The sequence below is a fragment of the Chelmon rostratus genome, chromosome 2, assembly GCF_017976325.1.
Source record: "Chelmon rostratus isolate fCheRos1 chromosome 2, fCheRos1.pri, whole genome shotgun sequence".
In the NCBI taxonomy this organism is placed as follows: domain Eukaryota; kingdom Metazoa; phylum Chordata; class Actinopteri; order Chaetodontiformes; family Chaetodontidae; genus Chelmon; species Chelmon rostratus.
Genome location: NC_055659.1, coordinates 11,274,094 through 11,292,773, shown reverse-complemented (window position 1 = coordinate 11,292,773; position 18,680 = coordinate 11,274,094). Strand labels below are relative to the sequence as shown.

General features: G+C 41.0%; 1 protein-coding gene across 1 annotated transcript; it reads right to left on the bottom strand.

Annotated features, from left to right (window-relative positions):
* Nucleotides 1–9,794: 9,794 nt before the first annotated feature.
* On the bottom strand, nucleotides 9,795–15,492 carry LOC121623694 (cytochrome c oxidase subunit NDUFA4). Its single transcript, XM_041961078.1, has 4 exons — nucleotides 15,353–15,492; nucleotides 12,909–12,994; nucleotides 11,009–11,072; nucleotides 9,795–10,006 (listed from the first exon to the last, which is right to left on the bottom strand). The coding sequence occupies exons 1-4, from the start codon at nucleotides 15,392–15,394 to the stop codon at nucleotides 9,950–9,952; spliced, it is 249 nt and encodes an 82-aa protein (XP_041817012.1). The 5' UTR covers nucleotides 15,395–15,492; the 3' UTR covers nucleotides 9,795–9,949.
* Between the last annotated feature and the right edge of the window lie 3,188 nt (nucleotides 15,493–18,680).

The following is an 18,680-nucleotide window of genomic DNA, read 5'->3' as shown; positions in this document are numbered from 1 at the left end:
CTCATGTAGCAGTTTATAAAGAAGCTAACCAGCTAACAGTCTGCTAATAAAGCTTATCCTAAAGCTAGCTAACGAATTGCTGCTGCTAGCTGCTGTTGCCACTCAGCTGCTCTATTCAAGGACTTACACCCACTATCCAAACCGCCATTTCAGACCGGAAGTGCCCATTAGACAAGCGCTGGGACTCTTTCTGAAGAATTTACCTTCTGCTCAGATTACTTCTTCACGAAGTAAGTGTTTGTTTCTTGTGCTAACATGGCTGTCATGACTCGTTTTATTGGTTCTGTCTGTTAGGATGCTTGGTTATGTCTGCTGTAGACTCCATTGCTGTGGCTGTTTGCTCATTCTGGTTGGCTTCAAGCAATGTTATGGTGTCTGCCGGTTGCTGTTGATCTTCGGCCTCTGACTACCTACAGCATGTTCAGCATTTGCTTCTGTATTCTTTGTAAATTAACTTCGCATAGTGGTTGAGGTTAATTTTTCCTTTGGTTGGTTGTTTGACACCTGGACTGTAATGCTGTTATTCTGTGTTAGCTTGTTAAATTGTCGTGTGAGGCTGTACAATAAAGTTAGAGATTCAAACGTGACTTTTGCCTTGCACCCAGCACATTTACTGTTATTTCTTTTAATGGCTTCATGTGACAGAGGTATTTCAGCTGAAAGCAATATGTTTATGGGACAGCTTGCTATCTAAAATCTAATGCTTACGGTTCTGTGGTTTATGCTGCTACATATCAGTATATTTTCTGATGCTCAGTAGCATTTCCTAAGGTGTTTGCTCAAAGCCATTACTTACAATCAATGTAACATGAGTAAATGAATACTTATCTGATGCAGTGTTTTCGCCTGCTGCCTGCTTGGATTTATCCATCTCAACCCCCTAAATACTAGATTGTGGAGGTGTTCAGCACATGTACAAACGAAATTTTAAGAGTGTATCTTTATTCTCTCACTGAGTGCACCGTTGTCTGCTCAGCCATAACACACAGTTACATTACTTCCTCATTAAAAGACTGTTAAAGGCACAAAATCTGATAATTCTGTTGTTTATAGCTTGTAAATCTTATGTAAAGTGGTTTTGTAGGCTAGTGATGTACTGAACTGAATGTAACAGCTTGGACTAGCAACACACTGAACGGTCTACTGATAAATTATTGGCACGTTTGCTTATTTGCAAGCTCTCCTGTAACATTGCTGTCTGTTTATTATAATCACTTCTCAATTTCTGCAGTGCTGAGTTTATTGGGTGCATGCATGGGTGAAAAGGTCAGAGCCTAGATGCCAAAAATGGATCTACCCTGCACATACTTACTGGTAGAGCAATTTGAGATGCTGTTGTCTAAGTGGAAGCATACAGTTTACATACATACCTGCCATTTGTGTCATTTGTAAAGCAAGTGGATGAACAGCTTATTTAGCAGTAATGTATGGTGAGCTGACAATAGATTGAAACTCTTGTTTAATGAACAACTGGAAATGGCTGACTGAACTGTTTCTGTTGATGCTTATAATGGTGTGAAACATGAATTCTGAATGTTCAGTTTTGGGGAGAGGCTGATCTATAAGTCAGCTACACTGTAAATCTCCTTTGTAAATCTACTACCTAAATGTCTCAGAGCCATATCAGCCAATACACAGCAGATAGCAGTTGGTTTCTTGTTTAGTTACAGCAGTTGATATAGCAGTATTATAGGTCAATTTAACTGCTTCGTAGTGTATTGGCATCCCTAGGTGGCAGTGTAACCTATATATGCCGTGTGACTGTACAGTGTGAAGTAAAGAACCACAAAAAGTCAATCTTGTCGACTTCTTGTTTTAATAGAATTTTGCTAGTTTAAAAACACGAGTGTGAGGCTTGGGCAGTATAGTATACCAGGGTATTTAGCAATATCATCGGGTATTGAAATGGGTTAAACCTTACTGGTCAAAAGCTGCACACTGCATATGCCTACTCCTCAGGCAGATAGTGTGTGGATGTGTAACAGGAGGACGCTGTTCGCTGCAGGAGTGTGAGTTCAGTTGTTGTGAGGAATTAGCAAAACAGTACCTATGAAGTATTTCAAAACTTAAAGGTATGTAGCATTTATGGGGATCTATTGGCAGAAATGGAATACATTAGTTATTGTTATGGTTTCATTAGTGTATAATCACCTCAAAATAAGAATTGCTGTGTTTTCGTTAACTTAGAATAGGCTCTTTATATCTACAGAGGGAGCAGGTCCTCCTCCACAGAGTCCGCCATGTTGCATCTCCATTTTTCAACAGTAGCTCAGAATGGACAAACCAAACACTTGCTCAAGAGAGCACCTTTCACATTTTTCCATGTTTTTAGCAAATGGGAGTATTCAGTTGGTTGCAATCTGCAACATCACCACTAGATGCCACTAAATCCCACACACCGGACCTTTAAAACACAGAAAAGCTGAGCAGTCACTGATTTGCTCCCCCTCCCAATCTACCAATTGCATATATTTACTGAATATTAGCTGATAATGATTGGTGCTTGGTTAATCTGGACATCCCTACACTCTTCTTCTCAAAAAAATCAGAAATCGAAAGGGAGAAATTTATATATTTTTTACTTTACCTTGATTTTGGTGGAATACTGATGTGTGTCTGTCAACATAGTTGGGGAAAATTTTTTCCAATTTAGCCAACAGTAGCAGCCAGACAACAGCTACACAATACAAGAACCACAGTCTTTGAACAATAACCCACATTAGCTTTCCTGCTAAAGTCTCCTTGTTGTCTAATTTACCAACATGAACGCCGCTGTCAATCAACACAGACACTGCCATGCTCCTCCAGCTGACTGAGATATTCTGATATTCCCAGAAGGACCATTTTTCTTCCTTTTTAATTATAAACAATGATTAACAAGCTGTTTAAAACACACGTTGTTGGACTCCAAAGGTGGTGTGTGTGATAAATGGGATCAGGTCATGTTCACAGTAGGCCACATCAGGGCCCTACATATAGGCAGTGCGGTTGCGCTGGGGCCTGCGGGGTGGGTACGGGCTCTTGCTTGTGATTCAGATTGCCGTCTCTGAAATTTGATATTGAATAGATATAGATTTCTTGTCATGTGGTATTTTTGTCATCCACAGATATTCAACGATGGTTGCTGGTATAATTTGTTTGTTGATGTTGTTCGGTGTCAAGTCTCTATTGGATCATGTGACAAGATGTGTGTGCTTCGTAGCTACTATAGGGCCCAACATAACTACCAAATGCCACTGCGCCACTTCTTCCATTTGATAGTTGAGCATCAGTGTTGGACAATTCACACTAATGGGCTAGGCAAATTTATCAAGGCAGCATTGTGTGTACTTGGGTGGGAGAATTTTAAGGCCCCCTTGCAGATTTTTGTTGGTCATTGTGTATAATGGAGCTTTCTCTGTACCCTGTGGGGGAGATAACACAATTTTTCCATTCCTTAGAAGCAACGCAGATGAGCGATATCTTTTAGCAGCAGAACGGATCGTAAAATCACTCTGTAAAATGAATAGGTCCATAAGCAGGAAAAAGTCCAATGAAAAAGTACTCCTCAGTTGTAATTGTCATAATTGTACACAGTATTACCCATCTGGTACATTTCCTCATAATGTTGGTCGTATATCAAAGCCTTAAAACTCCCCTCTAATCTGCTCTCTGCTGTTGCATGCACACACACACGTATGCACACAGTGAAATGTATGAAATGTGAAATAAAAAGATGATAAAATTCAGTTCCCTTGGTAGCTGATCTGACAATAAATCATGCTGGTTTAATGAGGAGAGGGATAAATGACAGTGTCAGCAATTAATTAGAAACGTATCTTTAGTCTATCGTGTGTGTGTACAGTATATGCATGAATGTACCTCTACTGTCACTTCAATACCTGTCTTAATTAAACGTGGCAGAAGTTGATAGTAAAAAGATCTAAATATAGACAGGAAGAGCTGTCTGGATCTAATGATGTTCCAAATCATATTTAGACATTCAAGCCACATTAATGCGCTGTAATTATCCGATAATGAAACATGTGTGCTCCTCATAGTGTAAGAGGCATCACTTCAGTGTGTGTGGTTGTTGTCTGTCTGTACAATAATCCTAATCCCATTCCTAATCCTTCTGTGCTACAGCACCTGCTGCTACTCGTACTGCTAATAACAGCTTTTATTCCTGCAACACTTCATCTACTGTAAAAACAGTCAGCCAAATGCTGCACAGTGAGGCAGAGCAAAACGAAAGAAAGAAAATTGTGCAGATGGAGAAAAATTCAACAAATGTAACATGCCCACACAGTCCTGATCAGCCTAATCAGAATTTCATCAAAATTAAAATCACCTGTGTTAGTGATTTACAATAATAATTCAAACTCTAGAAGAACAAAATTGAGTTCTATTAAACACACAACTGCAAGAAATATTGATTTTTTTAATATGTCACAGGAGGAAAAGAACAGGTGCAAAAAAAAAACCCCACAATAATGACAGCAGAAATCCATTTACTGGAGCTGCTTCATTGTCAGTCTGTGCATGCTGGCGTGCTGTCACTGTCGTGGCTTACTGGGAAACTTGACACTACTATGACAAGTCAAAATATCTGCTGTGCTAATTTCTTGTTGTTGCACATTTTGCTTTACGTTGTGGACTGTTGTGGGATTTTCTTTTGGGTCATGATAATGACAAAATATCTGGATGTTTCCTTTTAGTTCCTAAAGCAATACAAAGTTTTATTTGCCAGAATGTTTCTCTCTTTGCATCTACACGATCGCTGGATTAATGACACTTGATGGTGCTTAGGAGGATGATTAAGTGTTTACCCTGTCGTGCCAAAAAGTGATTGACGTCTGTTTTTAAGATATTCAGACTGAATGATTGGATTGGTTTCAGTCTAGCAGGTCAATTAAAGCAGAGACATAAGGATAATTACAAAAGAGATCATCTCTTTATTTTATATATAACCCATCCATAAATCATGTTGAATATAGTGTAGTTTCCAAGTATAGGTATAAACAAGGACATAAACGTAAACACATATAAACGTCAGAAACAAACATATAGTATAGCCTATAATCACATTAAGTGTCATATCCTAATACGCAATAAACTGCAAGCATTTCTTTGGTCACAACTGTGATTTTTCAGTTTCAAGAAATGGTAAAGTTTCACAAATGACATAAACCTGATTACTGATTACACAGTCGTATTGTGGGGACTCACCTTCCTTATGGGGACAAAAGACAAGTCTCCATAACATAAATTTTAGGGTGTACACGTGTGTTATGGTAATCTCCAGTAAATGAATGTAAGTCAATGTACCAGTGCCAGTTAAGCCTATTTTATACTCAATTTTTCTTTTTTTTAGCTTTGCCCTTAGTAAACAAACATTTTGTCACACCTGCAGTAGACCTGCAGCAGGGAGTCAGTAATTGAAACCTGCGTTGTTGTTGTTGTTGTTGCTGTTTTTTTTTCCACCTCCTCTAACTCGATGGAAACGCTCTTCACTCCTGAAGCGATGAGGGATTCTAGGAACAAGAGTGCCAACGCAGCATAATTCTTTGTCCTGCTTTTCACACTGTGCGAGCTATTCTCATGCTGTGTATTATAAACATGCTGTTAGCATATTCAGGAATCCATATAGGCAGGATTCTACTTGTACATTGTCATATTTTTAGTGGGAGGGCTGTCTGGTTTTTTTCTCTGCAACTGTGTTCACAAGTGGCTCGCTTGTGTTGGGGTTTAGTGATCTGTATTGGTCAGCTCAGCATACCCATGAAAAGTTTTGAAGAAAACTACCAGCATGGTGGTATTGTTCGCACAAAGACTGGAATACAACACCATGTCACCGTACGGCTACAGCAGCTGAAATGTGTGATTAGTTGAGAAGATATGGATTATGAACTATCAGTGTCATTACATTAATATTTAATTCCATTTTTAAATTGATTGTACAACTGTAGGATTCGGTGGAGCATGCGCCACATGTACTGAGGATGAGTCCTCAGCAGCGGCCTGGGTTAGATTTCAACGTGTGGCCCCCTGCTCTGTCAAAATAAAGGCTGGAAAAAAGGCCCCAAATATAAATTCAATTATAATATAGATTTGTGTTGATAGCCCATATTAATACAAGCAGTACCCTGTTGAACTAGCAGATAACCCACACCAAAGATGCTGTATGTTGAATTTCATCGAAGAAACAGATTTTTTTTTAAGTTTTAACAAATCTTGTTTGATGGTGGGGGCATTTTTACTCCTTTTATTTTTATAGTGGAAAGTGGCCGTGTGGCTGCAGGTTTTCATTCCAACCAAGGAGGAGCACACGAGGCCAACCAATCAACATCAAGGGATCACTTAGTTATCAGCTGAAGACTGAGATCAGCTGATTAAATAGGTCCAGCCTGGTGTGCTCCTCCTTGGTTGGAACGAAAACCTGCAGCCACACGGCCCTTTGTGGAATAGTTTGGACGTGCCTGGTCTAACCTAACAACCTCTGCTTCACGAAAAGTCGCTCCATTTGGAGTTATGGACAAACACTGGTTTGCTCTTTTCATTTTCATGTTCCACCTCTGGGAGAAAACACTGAAGGATGAAAGGCCTCACTATCTCCACTGGATCAGTGGATCTGCCCAGGGCCTTGCAACAACAGCCACACTACCCCAACGATGCCACCGTTGCCTCCTGTTTTGCAGCATGTCCTATTTACTTATTTATCCCTCCTCCGCCCACGACTCACTTCTTATCTCGCCCATTAAAATTAATCCTCATCTAAAAATATCTACTCTCGCTCGTCAGAGAGGATGTAATCGAGGTGGAGATGGCCTCTCTCAATCTCCCTCCCTCTTTCTGCCTCGCTCTCACTGACAACTGTTCAAGTGTCTGTTGAGAACGTGCTCCACTTCAACTTCTGAGGTAGGAAAATGACAAACACAACCTGTGTTTGTAAAACTGAGATCTTAATCACACGCTGCCATGCTTTGCTGCCTACTGAGGCCTGATTTGGATTGCATGTCTGTCTTAATGTTTGCAGATTTGGAAAATGACTGCATGGGTTTGTTGACACAGTCGCTAACCACTGAAGCCATATGAATGTAGTAATTTAGCTCTATAGTCCTATTTTATCTGTAGCATGAGTTGGAAAAATGACTAAAAGCAGGCAAGCAAAACATGTTGCTGGATACAGAAAGCTTAAAGCTGACATTTTTAGAAGGCACTGCATGCTCAGGTGATGTTGTAGAAAACAGGCACATTTGAAGTGTTATCATAAATGTGGAGAATGTGAATGACATGACAAAAAATACAGCCTAAGAAATAAAATCACCATATTGTACAAGCTCTTATCCTAATTGGTAAATTGCTTGATGGCGAGCTGCTGGTCTGCGTCACCCTTGGCCTTAAAGTTTTATACTGATACTAACACACTGCGGCAATGCAATCACAGCGACCTGCGAGGCTGTTCAGGCTGGATAATAACTGTCCCCCCTCTGAGTGTGTATGTGTGTGTGACCTTGTGATTATGCCCCAGTGTGATGCTTTGGCCCGGCTGATTACCTGTCAGCAGGTTTTGTGCATGTGAGACAAACACACACGCACACACAAATCATCACCCAGCAACAGACAATCCCCACTGGGCAGGTCACCACACTGTTGCAGGAGGCATATTGCTGTTTAAAAGGAGCGCACACACACACAAATGGGCCCATGCAGGGTCTGGAACATAGATTGTCTATTAAGGAGTGTATTAGGAGAACCCAGGGGTCTGACACCGAGACAGTTTGTGTGCCATTAGAGCGGGATTTTATGTTGTTGTCTGGTGCCCAGTGATACTGAGTGAGAGCACATGCACACACACACCCAGGCACAAACATTCATCGTTCAGCGAACTCTCCGAAATGGGAGAATTATGCCAGCAGGAGGCTTATTTGCCGAAATTACTAATTCTGAGTCTTGTCATTTTCCTGCTCCGTACCTAAGTGAAAATAATGTTTTGGTTTTCACAGACAAGCAGTGATCAAACAGTTGAGTGATTTGTCTCTCTGGACTGCATCTTTCTGGGACTGAAAACTGGTTTGAAAGAGCTCTATGACCCATACAAGTATTCATCTCCTGTGATTGATTTCTATTTCGGTCCTCTTCATCTGCAACTTCATATCTCAGCGTGCGTGCATGTGTGACTTGCTCGTCCCAGCAGTGCTGGATTTGCGATGCCATGAGCTCAGTAAATAATGTTTTTCTCTTGGAAGTTGAAAGATTTTAGTTTTGGTACTGCTTGTGTGAGTTCATTAACACAGTCAGCCACAAATATTGGCTGTTCATGGAGTGCATAGCAATGTCAGACTTTTTAGTTTAGCAGCATGGTGGAGTGGTGAGCAGGGCGCTTGTCCTTAACCTATTGGGCCTTGATGAGGTGTCCTCAATCGACTGAGACTTTCCATAACCTAATCTTTTAAGAACCTGTGAGGCCTTGCCAGTAGATTCTCATTTATGTTTGCTGAAAAAGTTATTTTACACTCTCCTTTTAGCTTTTTTTTTTAAGTTTCCACCAACAACTGAGAAAGTACATGGCTCTTTAGTCGCTAAATGCTCCACTATATTCACCAGCTAGTCGCTAACTTTGCCTCTATGCCGTTTGATGGTGGCCAGGGAGCATACAGTGGGTTTTTCTGAGCTTTGTAGTTATTTGATCCATTTCCAATCCAAAATGTTTTGATCAGTGCAGCTTTAAAGAGGCTGCCAGTTTTAAGCTTGCTTTTTGGTATCATACTCTTAGTTTTGACCTCTCAGCTGAGGGGTTCATACCAGAAAAAGAACTAACATAGAAATTAACACAGATATCCACCATTATTACCTCCACCAAGGAGGTTATGTTTTCGGTGTGTTTGTCATTTCGTCATCAGGATTACTGGAAAAACTACTTGTCTGATTTTCATGAAACTTGGATGTACAGTCTATCAAGGAACAACCCATTTTGGAGCAGATTGTAATCATGGTGCAGCTTAATACTATACATCTTAAAATCCAGTAGATGGTAATGAAGTTCATTTGTGACAAAACATAGCCAGTTGCAGAGATACATTGACTCCATATCACAGCCCACATTCATGTGTACCAGTAATCCTCTGGGGCAGCCGACACATGTTGCTGCTCAAACTTCATCCAGAAAGCAGCCGATACGAAGCACTCAGCGACACTGGTTTCATGGGGGAAACGGTACAATTGTAACATCACATAACATTTTCTCAAACTAAGGTGTGGCTATGGAAATATTAATACACACCTAACATGTAACTGTAATTACTAAACCATTTGAATGGTCAGAGATCCTGTAAAATGGGCTTATCACAATATGCTCATGTTTGTCAGTACTGCTATATATCTGTATTTGTAGCTTAACATAATGTTGTATGAAAGATGCACTTATTTCAAATTTGACTCAAGTGAAAGTGTCTTCCTTGTGAACATAGTTTTTCACATCAGCTGTTTTTGATAACAAGCTGCTATGCTCATTGTTATTTCCATCTAAGAATTTGATATTTGTACATATGTACGCGATTTTAAAGTATGGTCACACTTGATACTATATTTTTACACTATGTAAATTATGTGAAAGAAACCCAGAAATTCTTTATCTTGTTGACACTGTAACCTGAAAAATTCAAAATTAATTTTAATCTCCTCCATTATTCACCCCAAGTAGAATATTATCTGATGAATATGCAGTATTTAAAGTAGCATATAATCAACACTGTACTTTGTATACCATATAGTATATAAGAAGAACCAGCCTCCTGTCTCATGTGATCTTTAATAGTTTTTGTTCACAGGGTTACAGTGTTAATTCAGAGCTGTTGTCATGGCGCATGAGGCGAGTCTCAGGAAATGTTCAGGAAGACGTTTCACATCAGTGAGGCGACAGCAGGAGGTCATGCCAAACTTGGTGCCCCTGGAGTTGCCTGGAGGACCTTTAGAAGTCAGGGCCATTTTTCTTCAGGTTCTTGTAGTCTGTGCTGATGGCCACAAACTGCGGAAGGCAGGAGGAATACATTTAAATCTGTTTTGCTTAAATTAAATTCATCAGTGCTGTCTTTAGGAGAACGTGTGGAAAACAAAGAGTCAGGGGTGAACTTTATTTTTTTTTTACCCTCTAGTGCAAATATAGACGCATATACATGCACGCACTCACCAAACACACTTATTTACCATTATTCTTTCTGGCTAAATTATTTTCTAGATTTCTCTCTTGCTGAGTTTGCATATGTCATGGATGATTTGTGTGACTGCATACATGTGATCTGCATACATCGAGCCCTCCAGCTATGATAAACTCACATTTTTGCACTGGCAGTGATTATTTTCTCCCCGTGTATTTGTCTTGATTGGTCTGCCATTAAAACTCTCTCCTCCACCCCTTCTCCCTCCCCTCTCTCCCACTTCCCCCTCCTCATTACGATCATTGTTTGGACTTCAGTGGAATTTCGATGCGAGACCTTTGCCTCGCTATCGAGAATTAAACATGCCGTGTCCTGACCTTTTGTCTGCAGCGACTTTCATTCCACTGGCAAGCAACGCAGCCTTGAAACCCTCAGAAAATGCTCTTTTCTCTGAAAAACACATCATCCACATCTCCTCTTCTGGGACTTGTCAGTTGGTTGTTTTTCTGCTCTATTTTGGGTCAGCGTTGTTAATATTTTCATTCGTTTGTCTGTGCCTTGTTCAAGAGATAAGGCAAATTATTACCAACCCCTAAATGCTCCTGGTTCCATCTGCCTTAATTTGTTTTTTGAAAGACACTTTGTTTTCCCTTTTGTTTAAACAGATGTGAAGAAAGCCAGGAAGCAGCCATGTTGATCTGACGTTATTCTGCATTTGCTGCTCCATTTTTGTTTTGATAGGTTTTTAGGGTGATGAATGTGAAATTTTCAGTGACGCAATGAGACAATGCCATTCACTTCTAGTTTGTTTGCAGACAGGATTGGTGTGTGCAGGCATGTGGCTCTTCAGTGTGTGACAGGGCAGTAGTTACCTTGTACTGGTAGGTTGGATCAAGCTTGTTCCAGGGCTCTGGGTTGTTCTTCTTGTCCCAGAGGCTGCAAATGTGGAAAGATTTGGGCCATGCAGAATAAAGAGAGGAAAAGGGAAGAGAAAAGATGGGGTGTAAGGATGAGAGAGACACACATGATGAAGGCAAAAAGCAACACAAAGAGTACATGCAGAAAAAATGAAGACTTCCAGAAGAGAAAATGACCAAGATGTAAACAAATGGGAGGAACAGAAGGACCGAGACAAAAGGAGATAAATACATAGAAGTTGGAAAAAGAGAGAGGTGATTATGAGCTGAGGTGAACTCAGCCCAGTGACTTGGCAGCGCTCCTCCGTTCATTAACCAAAGCCTGGATCTCACAGCGCTCCGCTGTGACTGTCCATCTCGCTCCTCCTCCCCCTCTGGCAGCACGTCACGCCGCCAAAGCACAAACAAAGAGACTGAGGGAGAGATGGAGGAGCGGGCTTGTCTGCCCCTCTCTCTCCATTACGACAAACACTAGACAGTGTTTGAGAGCGAGAGAGGAAGGCACTGACCACGGCACTCATTACCAGCTGGTGATGAGGTCAGGCGTTATGGCTGACCCTCAGAACAAGTGGTTCTGTGTGACCCACAATGGGACACGAACAGTGCACATTTACTGTGTGTGTGTGTGTGTGTGTGTGTGTGTGTGTGTGTGTGTGTGTGTGTGTGTGTGTGTGTGTGTGTGTGTGTGTGTGTGTGTGTGTGTGTGTGTGTGTGTGTGTGTGTGTGTGTGTGTGTGTGTGTGTGTGTGTGCAGTCACTGAGTTCAGTGCGATTGGTGCAGCTATTGTGATATTACAATTCAATACAGGCCACTGTGTTTGTTATAAACTTTAATGAAACATATGTAGCTGTCAAAAAAAGCTTTGTTTTGATGCTAGAGTCAAATTCAATTCACTCTCATGGATGGCATTAGGGTTCGGGTTTGATGGCATTTTATCAAATCTGAAACCAGTTTCTGCTGATTGAACATGTCTCTTTCATTTCCCTTATTGAATGATATTAATTGAAATTTGATCAAATTTTGCCAGCTGACAGGGAAGAAACACTGTAGTTTTGAGGAACACCTGAATTAATGTTCACAATTTGTAGTTAAAACCAGTAGAAAAGTAGAAGAGCATCATAACGTGATATTTTGATTGTATACATAGGCAACCGAAACACTGACTCAAAAGTGTAGCTTTCTTATTTCATATGCCTCACATTACTGGAGGACCAGATTCAAAACAATTTAACTGAAAAGATAAAAAATTGACATGATACGAAGAAAAAGGAGATTCTGCCCCCTGAAGCAGAATCACCACATAGAAAAACACAAAGTACTCTTGCAGTAGTAGAATGAACAGTATTTTTTTTCTCTGACAGAGTACACACACAGGCCTGCAGAGCACACATTAACTAGACAAAAGTTTGGCCTTTGGGCAAGTTGCATAGGAAATTTGCGTTAATATGGTACAACAGATAATGTGCTGTCTGTGACATTTGTCATTTGACATTTGTCGAAAGAGACAGATAGCGCTAGCTACAAATATGAATCCTGCTACCTGAATGTTTAGCTCATTGCTCTTTGTTAATAAGAACAAGTGGGGAGAGATTAAAGATCCTATAAGAGATTCATTTGCCTCTAAACTCAGCAAATCTGGGTTTATTGCCAACCTGGACCCAGATCCAAAAGGGGACTGGCTGTCAGAACCCAACTCTATTGGCAGTATCAAAAATTCTCATTGCGCATCCAAGTTTTGGATTCAGCTGACAATAACAGAAAATTATGCAAAATCTCACAGTGGCAAAAGAACGGTGGAAGATTGCTGCAGAAGATGGTGGAAGATGGCTGCAGGTTCAGATGATGACAAACTTACGTGACATGAGGTCCTCTTGCCAGGCGGATCAGATAGAAGGTGGCCCCTGTGATGCCCAGAGTCAGGAAGAAAAATTGAGGGATTAACTGAGGAGAGGAGAGGAGAGGAGAGGAGAGGAGAGGAGGAATGCATTAGTGCTAGACCACAGAGGCAGATGTAGGTAAACAAACATATTCTATCAAGTGGTTGGCTGTGATATGTACCATGAACATACACCTATCTGTGTGAAACACACACACACACACACACACACACACTTTATACACAGGTAGTTGTTATTCCTGTTTTTCCTCTCCCTGCCCTCCTCCATATGCATGAGGCCCAGGCCATGTGTGAGGCAGCTCACTGTCAGCCTGGGTTGAATGGGCAAGGACGCAGTGGAAGAGAGAGCTGCTGCATTTCTGTGCGTGCCAGCCTCTCCTCTTCAACACTATACCTGTCAGACTGAGCGACGGCATCACACACACACACACACACACACACACACACACACACACACACACACACACACTGAGTGCGTAAACACATGCATGTATTCACACACAAGCAGGTAACTAAGCTAACACACGTGGACACACTTTGATGTTTTGAGTAGTGATGATGACAGGAATTAAAAAAGAAAAGCACATTAGAGGGACAGGGGGATAATGTGATATGTCAAACACCCAAAGCTTAGCTGCATCAGTCCTCTCACAGCACTTCCTGTGTTCATCAACACTACACTGCCATACATTTCCTGTCTGCTATGCTATGTGATCGTGTATAGATGAGACAGGAGAGGGAGTCACACCACTGACAAACAGCTGTTCTCAGCGCACACAGATCTAGTCAAGCTGTAGATATGACAGTTTGATCAGGTTGAACTGACGGATGTCTTTACTCAGCTGTATCTAGACATCTGTCTTCTGTCTGATTGCGTTGCCACTTGCTTTGTGGTTGATTAGTGTGTCTGGTGATAAAACTTTGATATTCACTACCTAAAAGCCGCGGTAGAGAGATGAAGAAGATATCCCTCCCTCGGTGGCATGATCACACCACTCAGCGCAGGATTATTTAACAACTACGACTCAGAGCATGGACTCAGCCTTTTACTCAAGTGATCGGTTGCCAAAGTGAAATTTGACAGCAAACAGCTGAGCAAATTTACGCCATCAACATTGTAAAGATTCTGAACCGGCCTGGAACTAACAATTATTTCATTGCAGACTTACCTGCGGATAATTTCTCATGTTATCATTCAGTCATTTTTGTACATCCAATATCACAGTTTCTAAGAACCGAATGTGAAATCTTCAAATGGGTTTTGTCACACATCAGTGCATTTGAAAGTGATTTTGCAATTTAATATCATTTAAGACAGAGAAAATGCACCACCATACTAACATACACACAAGTGCACATTGAACACATGCTGCGCGCTGACTGCAGACGCTCGGCTTCGATCATTGAAGTAAGCACTTACTGCCACGCACACACAAACACATAGAAGCAGGTCATCTTTGATCACTGAGACACACACACGCACATGCACACACACACACACACACACACACACACACACACACACACACAAATAATCCAGACAGTCCTGAGTGTAGGGAGCTGTCCACTCCCAGGTGCTGATATCTTTATATTGTGCCACACAAGCGAGTGTTTCACCTTTTACCACTCAGCCTGGCCGATTTAGGAAGTGTTTTATACTCGCTGGGGTTCGATACTGTTGCTGCCCTTATTACTTTTCTGGTGCACTGCCAAAGCAGCCCTGTCAATCCACAAATTTGGGTCACCCTCAGCACAGCTCTGAGGCAACAGAAAAAAAACAAGCACAGGCAGCTTCTGTGTCTTTCTGTTACTTGTTTCATTTTATTATGATAGTAATAAAGCACAATTAACATGTCAGTGATACCGAGCAATTATGTACAGTCACAGTACTTAATTTTAAATGGTGCAAATGATCAAATCATTAATTTTGAATTGTTCTTAATGTTGCATGTAACAAAATAATCTAAACTCAAAGGCCCACTTACTAGCTTTTAAGGCTTTCAACTTTATATCACAGTCTTCATTCAATTAATGGACTGGCTAAGGTATGAATATTAATGCACTATTGTATGAAGGTAATACTTTGTGTCTGTTGTCAAAAGGGTGCTGAATGCTCATCACAAGCTCACAGAGCTCATGGGGATTTTGTAATTGCATGTTTTATATGTGCACTATGTTTAGTTTCAGAGGTAGAAAAGAAATACGTCTCCTTTGCCATTCAGTAAATTCAAAGCAATACACAACATCCCAGAAAAGGTACACAGATCATTAAGTAAAAAACACAATCAAACCTTACACTCTGTTTTTTAGGCCTTTTGTACACATTATTACAAAAAGAGCATGACGTTAGTCACAGAAATAATCACAGAGCTGAATAGACACATGAGTATGATGCAACCTACCCCTGGATGTTTCTTCGCGTGTTCAAACATGATCTTAATCATCTTTATTGTTCTTCCAATAGAAGAAATGAATAAAAACTAAACTATATGAAAAGAAAAACTGACAGCTACAGTCTGATGAACGTATCCACGTGAACGAATGTTTGTTAGCTGAAGTACGGTTTGTTGGCCAGTGTAGTGAAACCTGTTGCCAATCCCTCCCCTCCCTCCCTCCCTCCCTCCTACTGGATGAATGAGAGAGTCAGAGGGGAGAGGGAGAAGGGAGGAGAGAGGGTGAGATAGCCCTAATCCTCATAATCACATCTGTTGAGGACACTGTATTTTTCCATGGTGGTTCATTGGGTACTCTGTGTCCTAAAGTGCTGTGTTATACAACAGCAAAACTGAAGGCACTGAAACTTTACTGACACGACAGATACAGACTGACATTTACCAATCATTTCATCCTGGAAGTGCAGGGGTAGTGCAGCCTGCTCCTATAATGGCTTCATGTTTAGACCTCACACCCAGAGTGCAGTCATTGTGTTGGATAGTTTTGTTTTATATCGTTGTTTCTAAAATGACAAGCCATTGTTTTTATGGACAGGCATCACTCTAAAACTTTTAAAACCTCCCCTGGCGGCCATTAGACAGGGCTGCTTTTGCAGAGCGTCTCATTCAGTGTAAAGAGGAGAGAAGTAATAGCGGCGTCCAACACGTCCCTCGGGTCGAGACCTTTGTACCAGGCATGATAATGGCAATTGATTAGTCAGTGATGCAGCGCCTGCAGACCCTTCAGGTTCCTTAACAGCACTTTGCAACCTAATGTAATTAACACCAAATGCTACGCTGTGCAAAATGCACAGGTCATTACTATTCCTTACTTAAGGTTGCTATTGTATTCTCACCATTTATCATGCTTAAGTGGATGAGGCAAAGTGGTTGCATTTTTAACCGCACTAGTGTCATGGCTCTAGGGATGGCATTGTCTGTCTGTAAGTCGATTTGTCCACTGCTGTGATCCAGACTAAAATATCTGATCAACTATTGGATGAATTGCCATGAAATGTTGTGCATTGACATTCAGGGTCCCCAGAGGATAAATCCTAATAACTTTGGTGATCCCCTGACTTTTCATCTAGCACCACCAGCAGGTCAAACGCTTCACTTATCAAGCAAAACCTTTCAACATCTACCAGATAGATTGGAAGAAAACGTTTGTACCCTACTGAATTTAGATTTGTCCAGTTTTATACCTGCAAATTGACATTCCCGTTGGCCTCAAGTTTACTGTGTGTTTAGTGCTAATTAGCAAATATTAGAATGCTTACTATGGTGAACATAGAAAACATTATGCCTGTTTAGCATCAGCATGTTAGCAGTGTCATTGTGAGCATCGTGGCATGCAGACATCAGCACTTATCTGTGCCTCAGTACAGCCTCAAAGAACCGCTACCATGGCTGTAGAGTCTTGATAAACCACAATTTTAACGTCATTGCAAAGCCATTTGAAGACATGACCTTAAATGATTCTCTACTAAATATAACAAATGATGCCTTTAAAGTAATTAAAGAGGTTATAAGAAACAACAAATGCTCTTGTAGCTTCAGTCTTAACCGTATTTAACTGACCAAGTACTAAACGCACTGTTATCTCCTGTAGCAGCCTGTGGAATAAATATTTCAGAGTGTAAGGAGGATAACAAATCTTTTACCATGTGTAGAGGCTCGGTTTGCACAGCCTGCATTATTTGGGATGTGCACCCATTTCCGCAACTTTTAACTTCTGCTTACTGTATGAAAGTTGTCCAATATTCAGGAGTGATTTATGCTGCGCTGCCTTCATCCTGCAGTCTGGTGAGTCACCATAAGTTGTTTTACCTCACGTTTGTCAGAGGAAAGAATGCTATTTCTGTATACCACATGACAAAGGTAATGGGTGCAATTTTTCACCCAGCAAGGATAGAGAGATTGATGACAGTTGATGGGGAAGGAAAGGTGTTCAACAAAAGAGGATGGGGGGGAAATGAGATGCATTAAGACGAAAGAGGAGAGAGAAAAAGTCAATACATGCTCCCCGTCCCTCATCAGTCTCCTCCATTGTTCCCCCTAACAGATCGCAGGCCGGGTGTTTAAAAGAAGAGGCAGAGTGCAATATCCAAATCTGTTTCCCACTGGTGATGTAGCTAAGAGGAAGAGTGGCTTTAATGAGATTTTCTCTGTAAGAATGGATGCAGTAGGATGAGCGTTCCTAGAGGCCTGACCCTGCCCCCGACCATACCTCCACCACATACTCCATGTACGCTTTTGAAAACAAACATGTGACTTTATTTCTTACTTTGTTAGTTGCATAAATAAAGCAGCTATGATCAATCTTTTATACATATGTATTTAATTAAAGCTGCACTAATCAATATTTTGATATTAACAACGGATCAAATAGCTAGTGTGTAGTGAGAATTGTCACCTGTCTCTGCAGTTCCCCTCAGCTTTACTGAGAACTGTAGCCCCTTCCAGCCCACATACACACTTGGATGAATACACACCTCACTACAGTGAGGTCATGCAACCTTGTGTATCCCAGAAATCCACCAAATGACCCGGCACACACACACAGGACTCCTATAAATTCTCAACAAGTTTTCCTTTCATTCCTCAGAGAGTGGTGAGTCCCCTCAGTGACACGACTTGGAAACATCCAGGGAATACTGCAGCGTTATCCAAACCCAGTCTGCCCCCCTGTGCAAATAAGTGGTGACTCCAGCATGTGACCCCACTAGGATAGCATCTAAATAATCGATAGCTGTGCTACTGATTTCTCTCTTTGTGATTACGACTCGTGACCGTGCAGAGATTGACTGTGTTTATTGTTAACCTCTAGTTCCACTTCAGGACCAGGAGTGTCATTATGAAATTCTAGATCCAATAATGAGATGAGACAGGCCCACGACCCTGATGCATGTAATTTACACTGAATACACAAGATACAAGGGCTAATACGAGGAACATGATGTGAAATGAAGTACCATAAGATGTTTATTTCACTGATAATGTCAGGTGCTACATGTCCCGAAGCTACAATTAGGCTAATAAAGATTAGTTGTGAAGATCTTGCACTTGTTATTCTCCTGTATGTTTGGATATAACAAAGCAGAATATCAGAATATAACAGGATAATAGATGTTTAAAGGGTTTGAGGTTTGATCTTGCTTTTTTATCATTTATTCAGCTTTATTATGAAGTCAGTATCCTTTCACAGAAACCAATCTTAACATCTGTGGCTACTGTATTGGATACAAACTAGTTTGAATTACCGTATGGAACAACGATATGACGCGTAGACTGACGT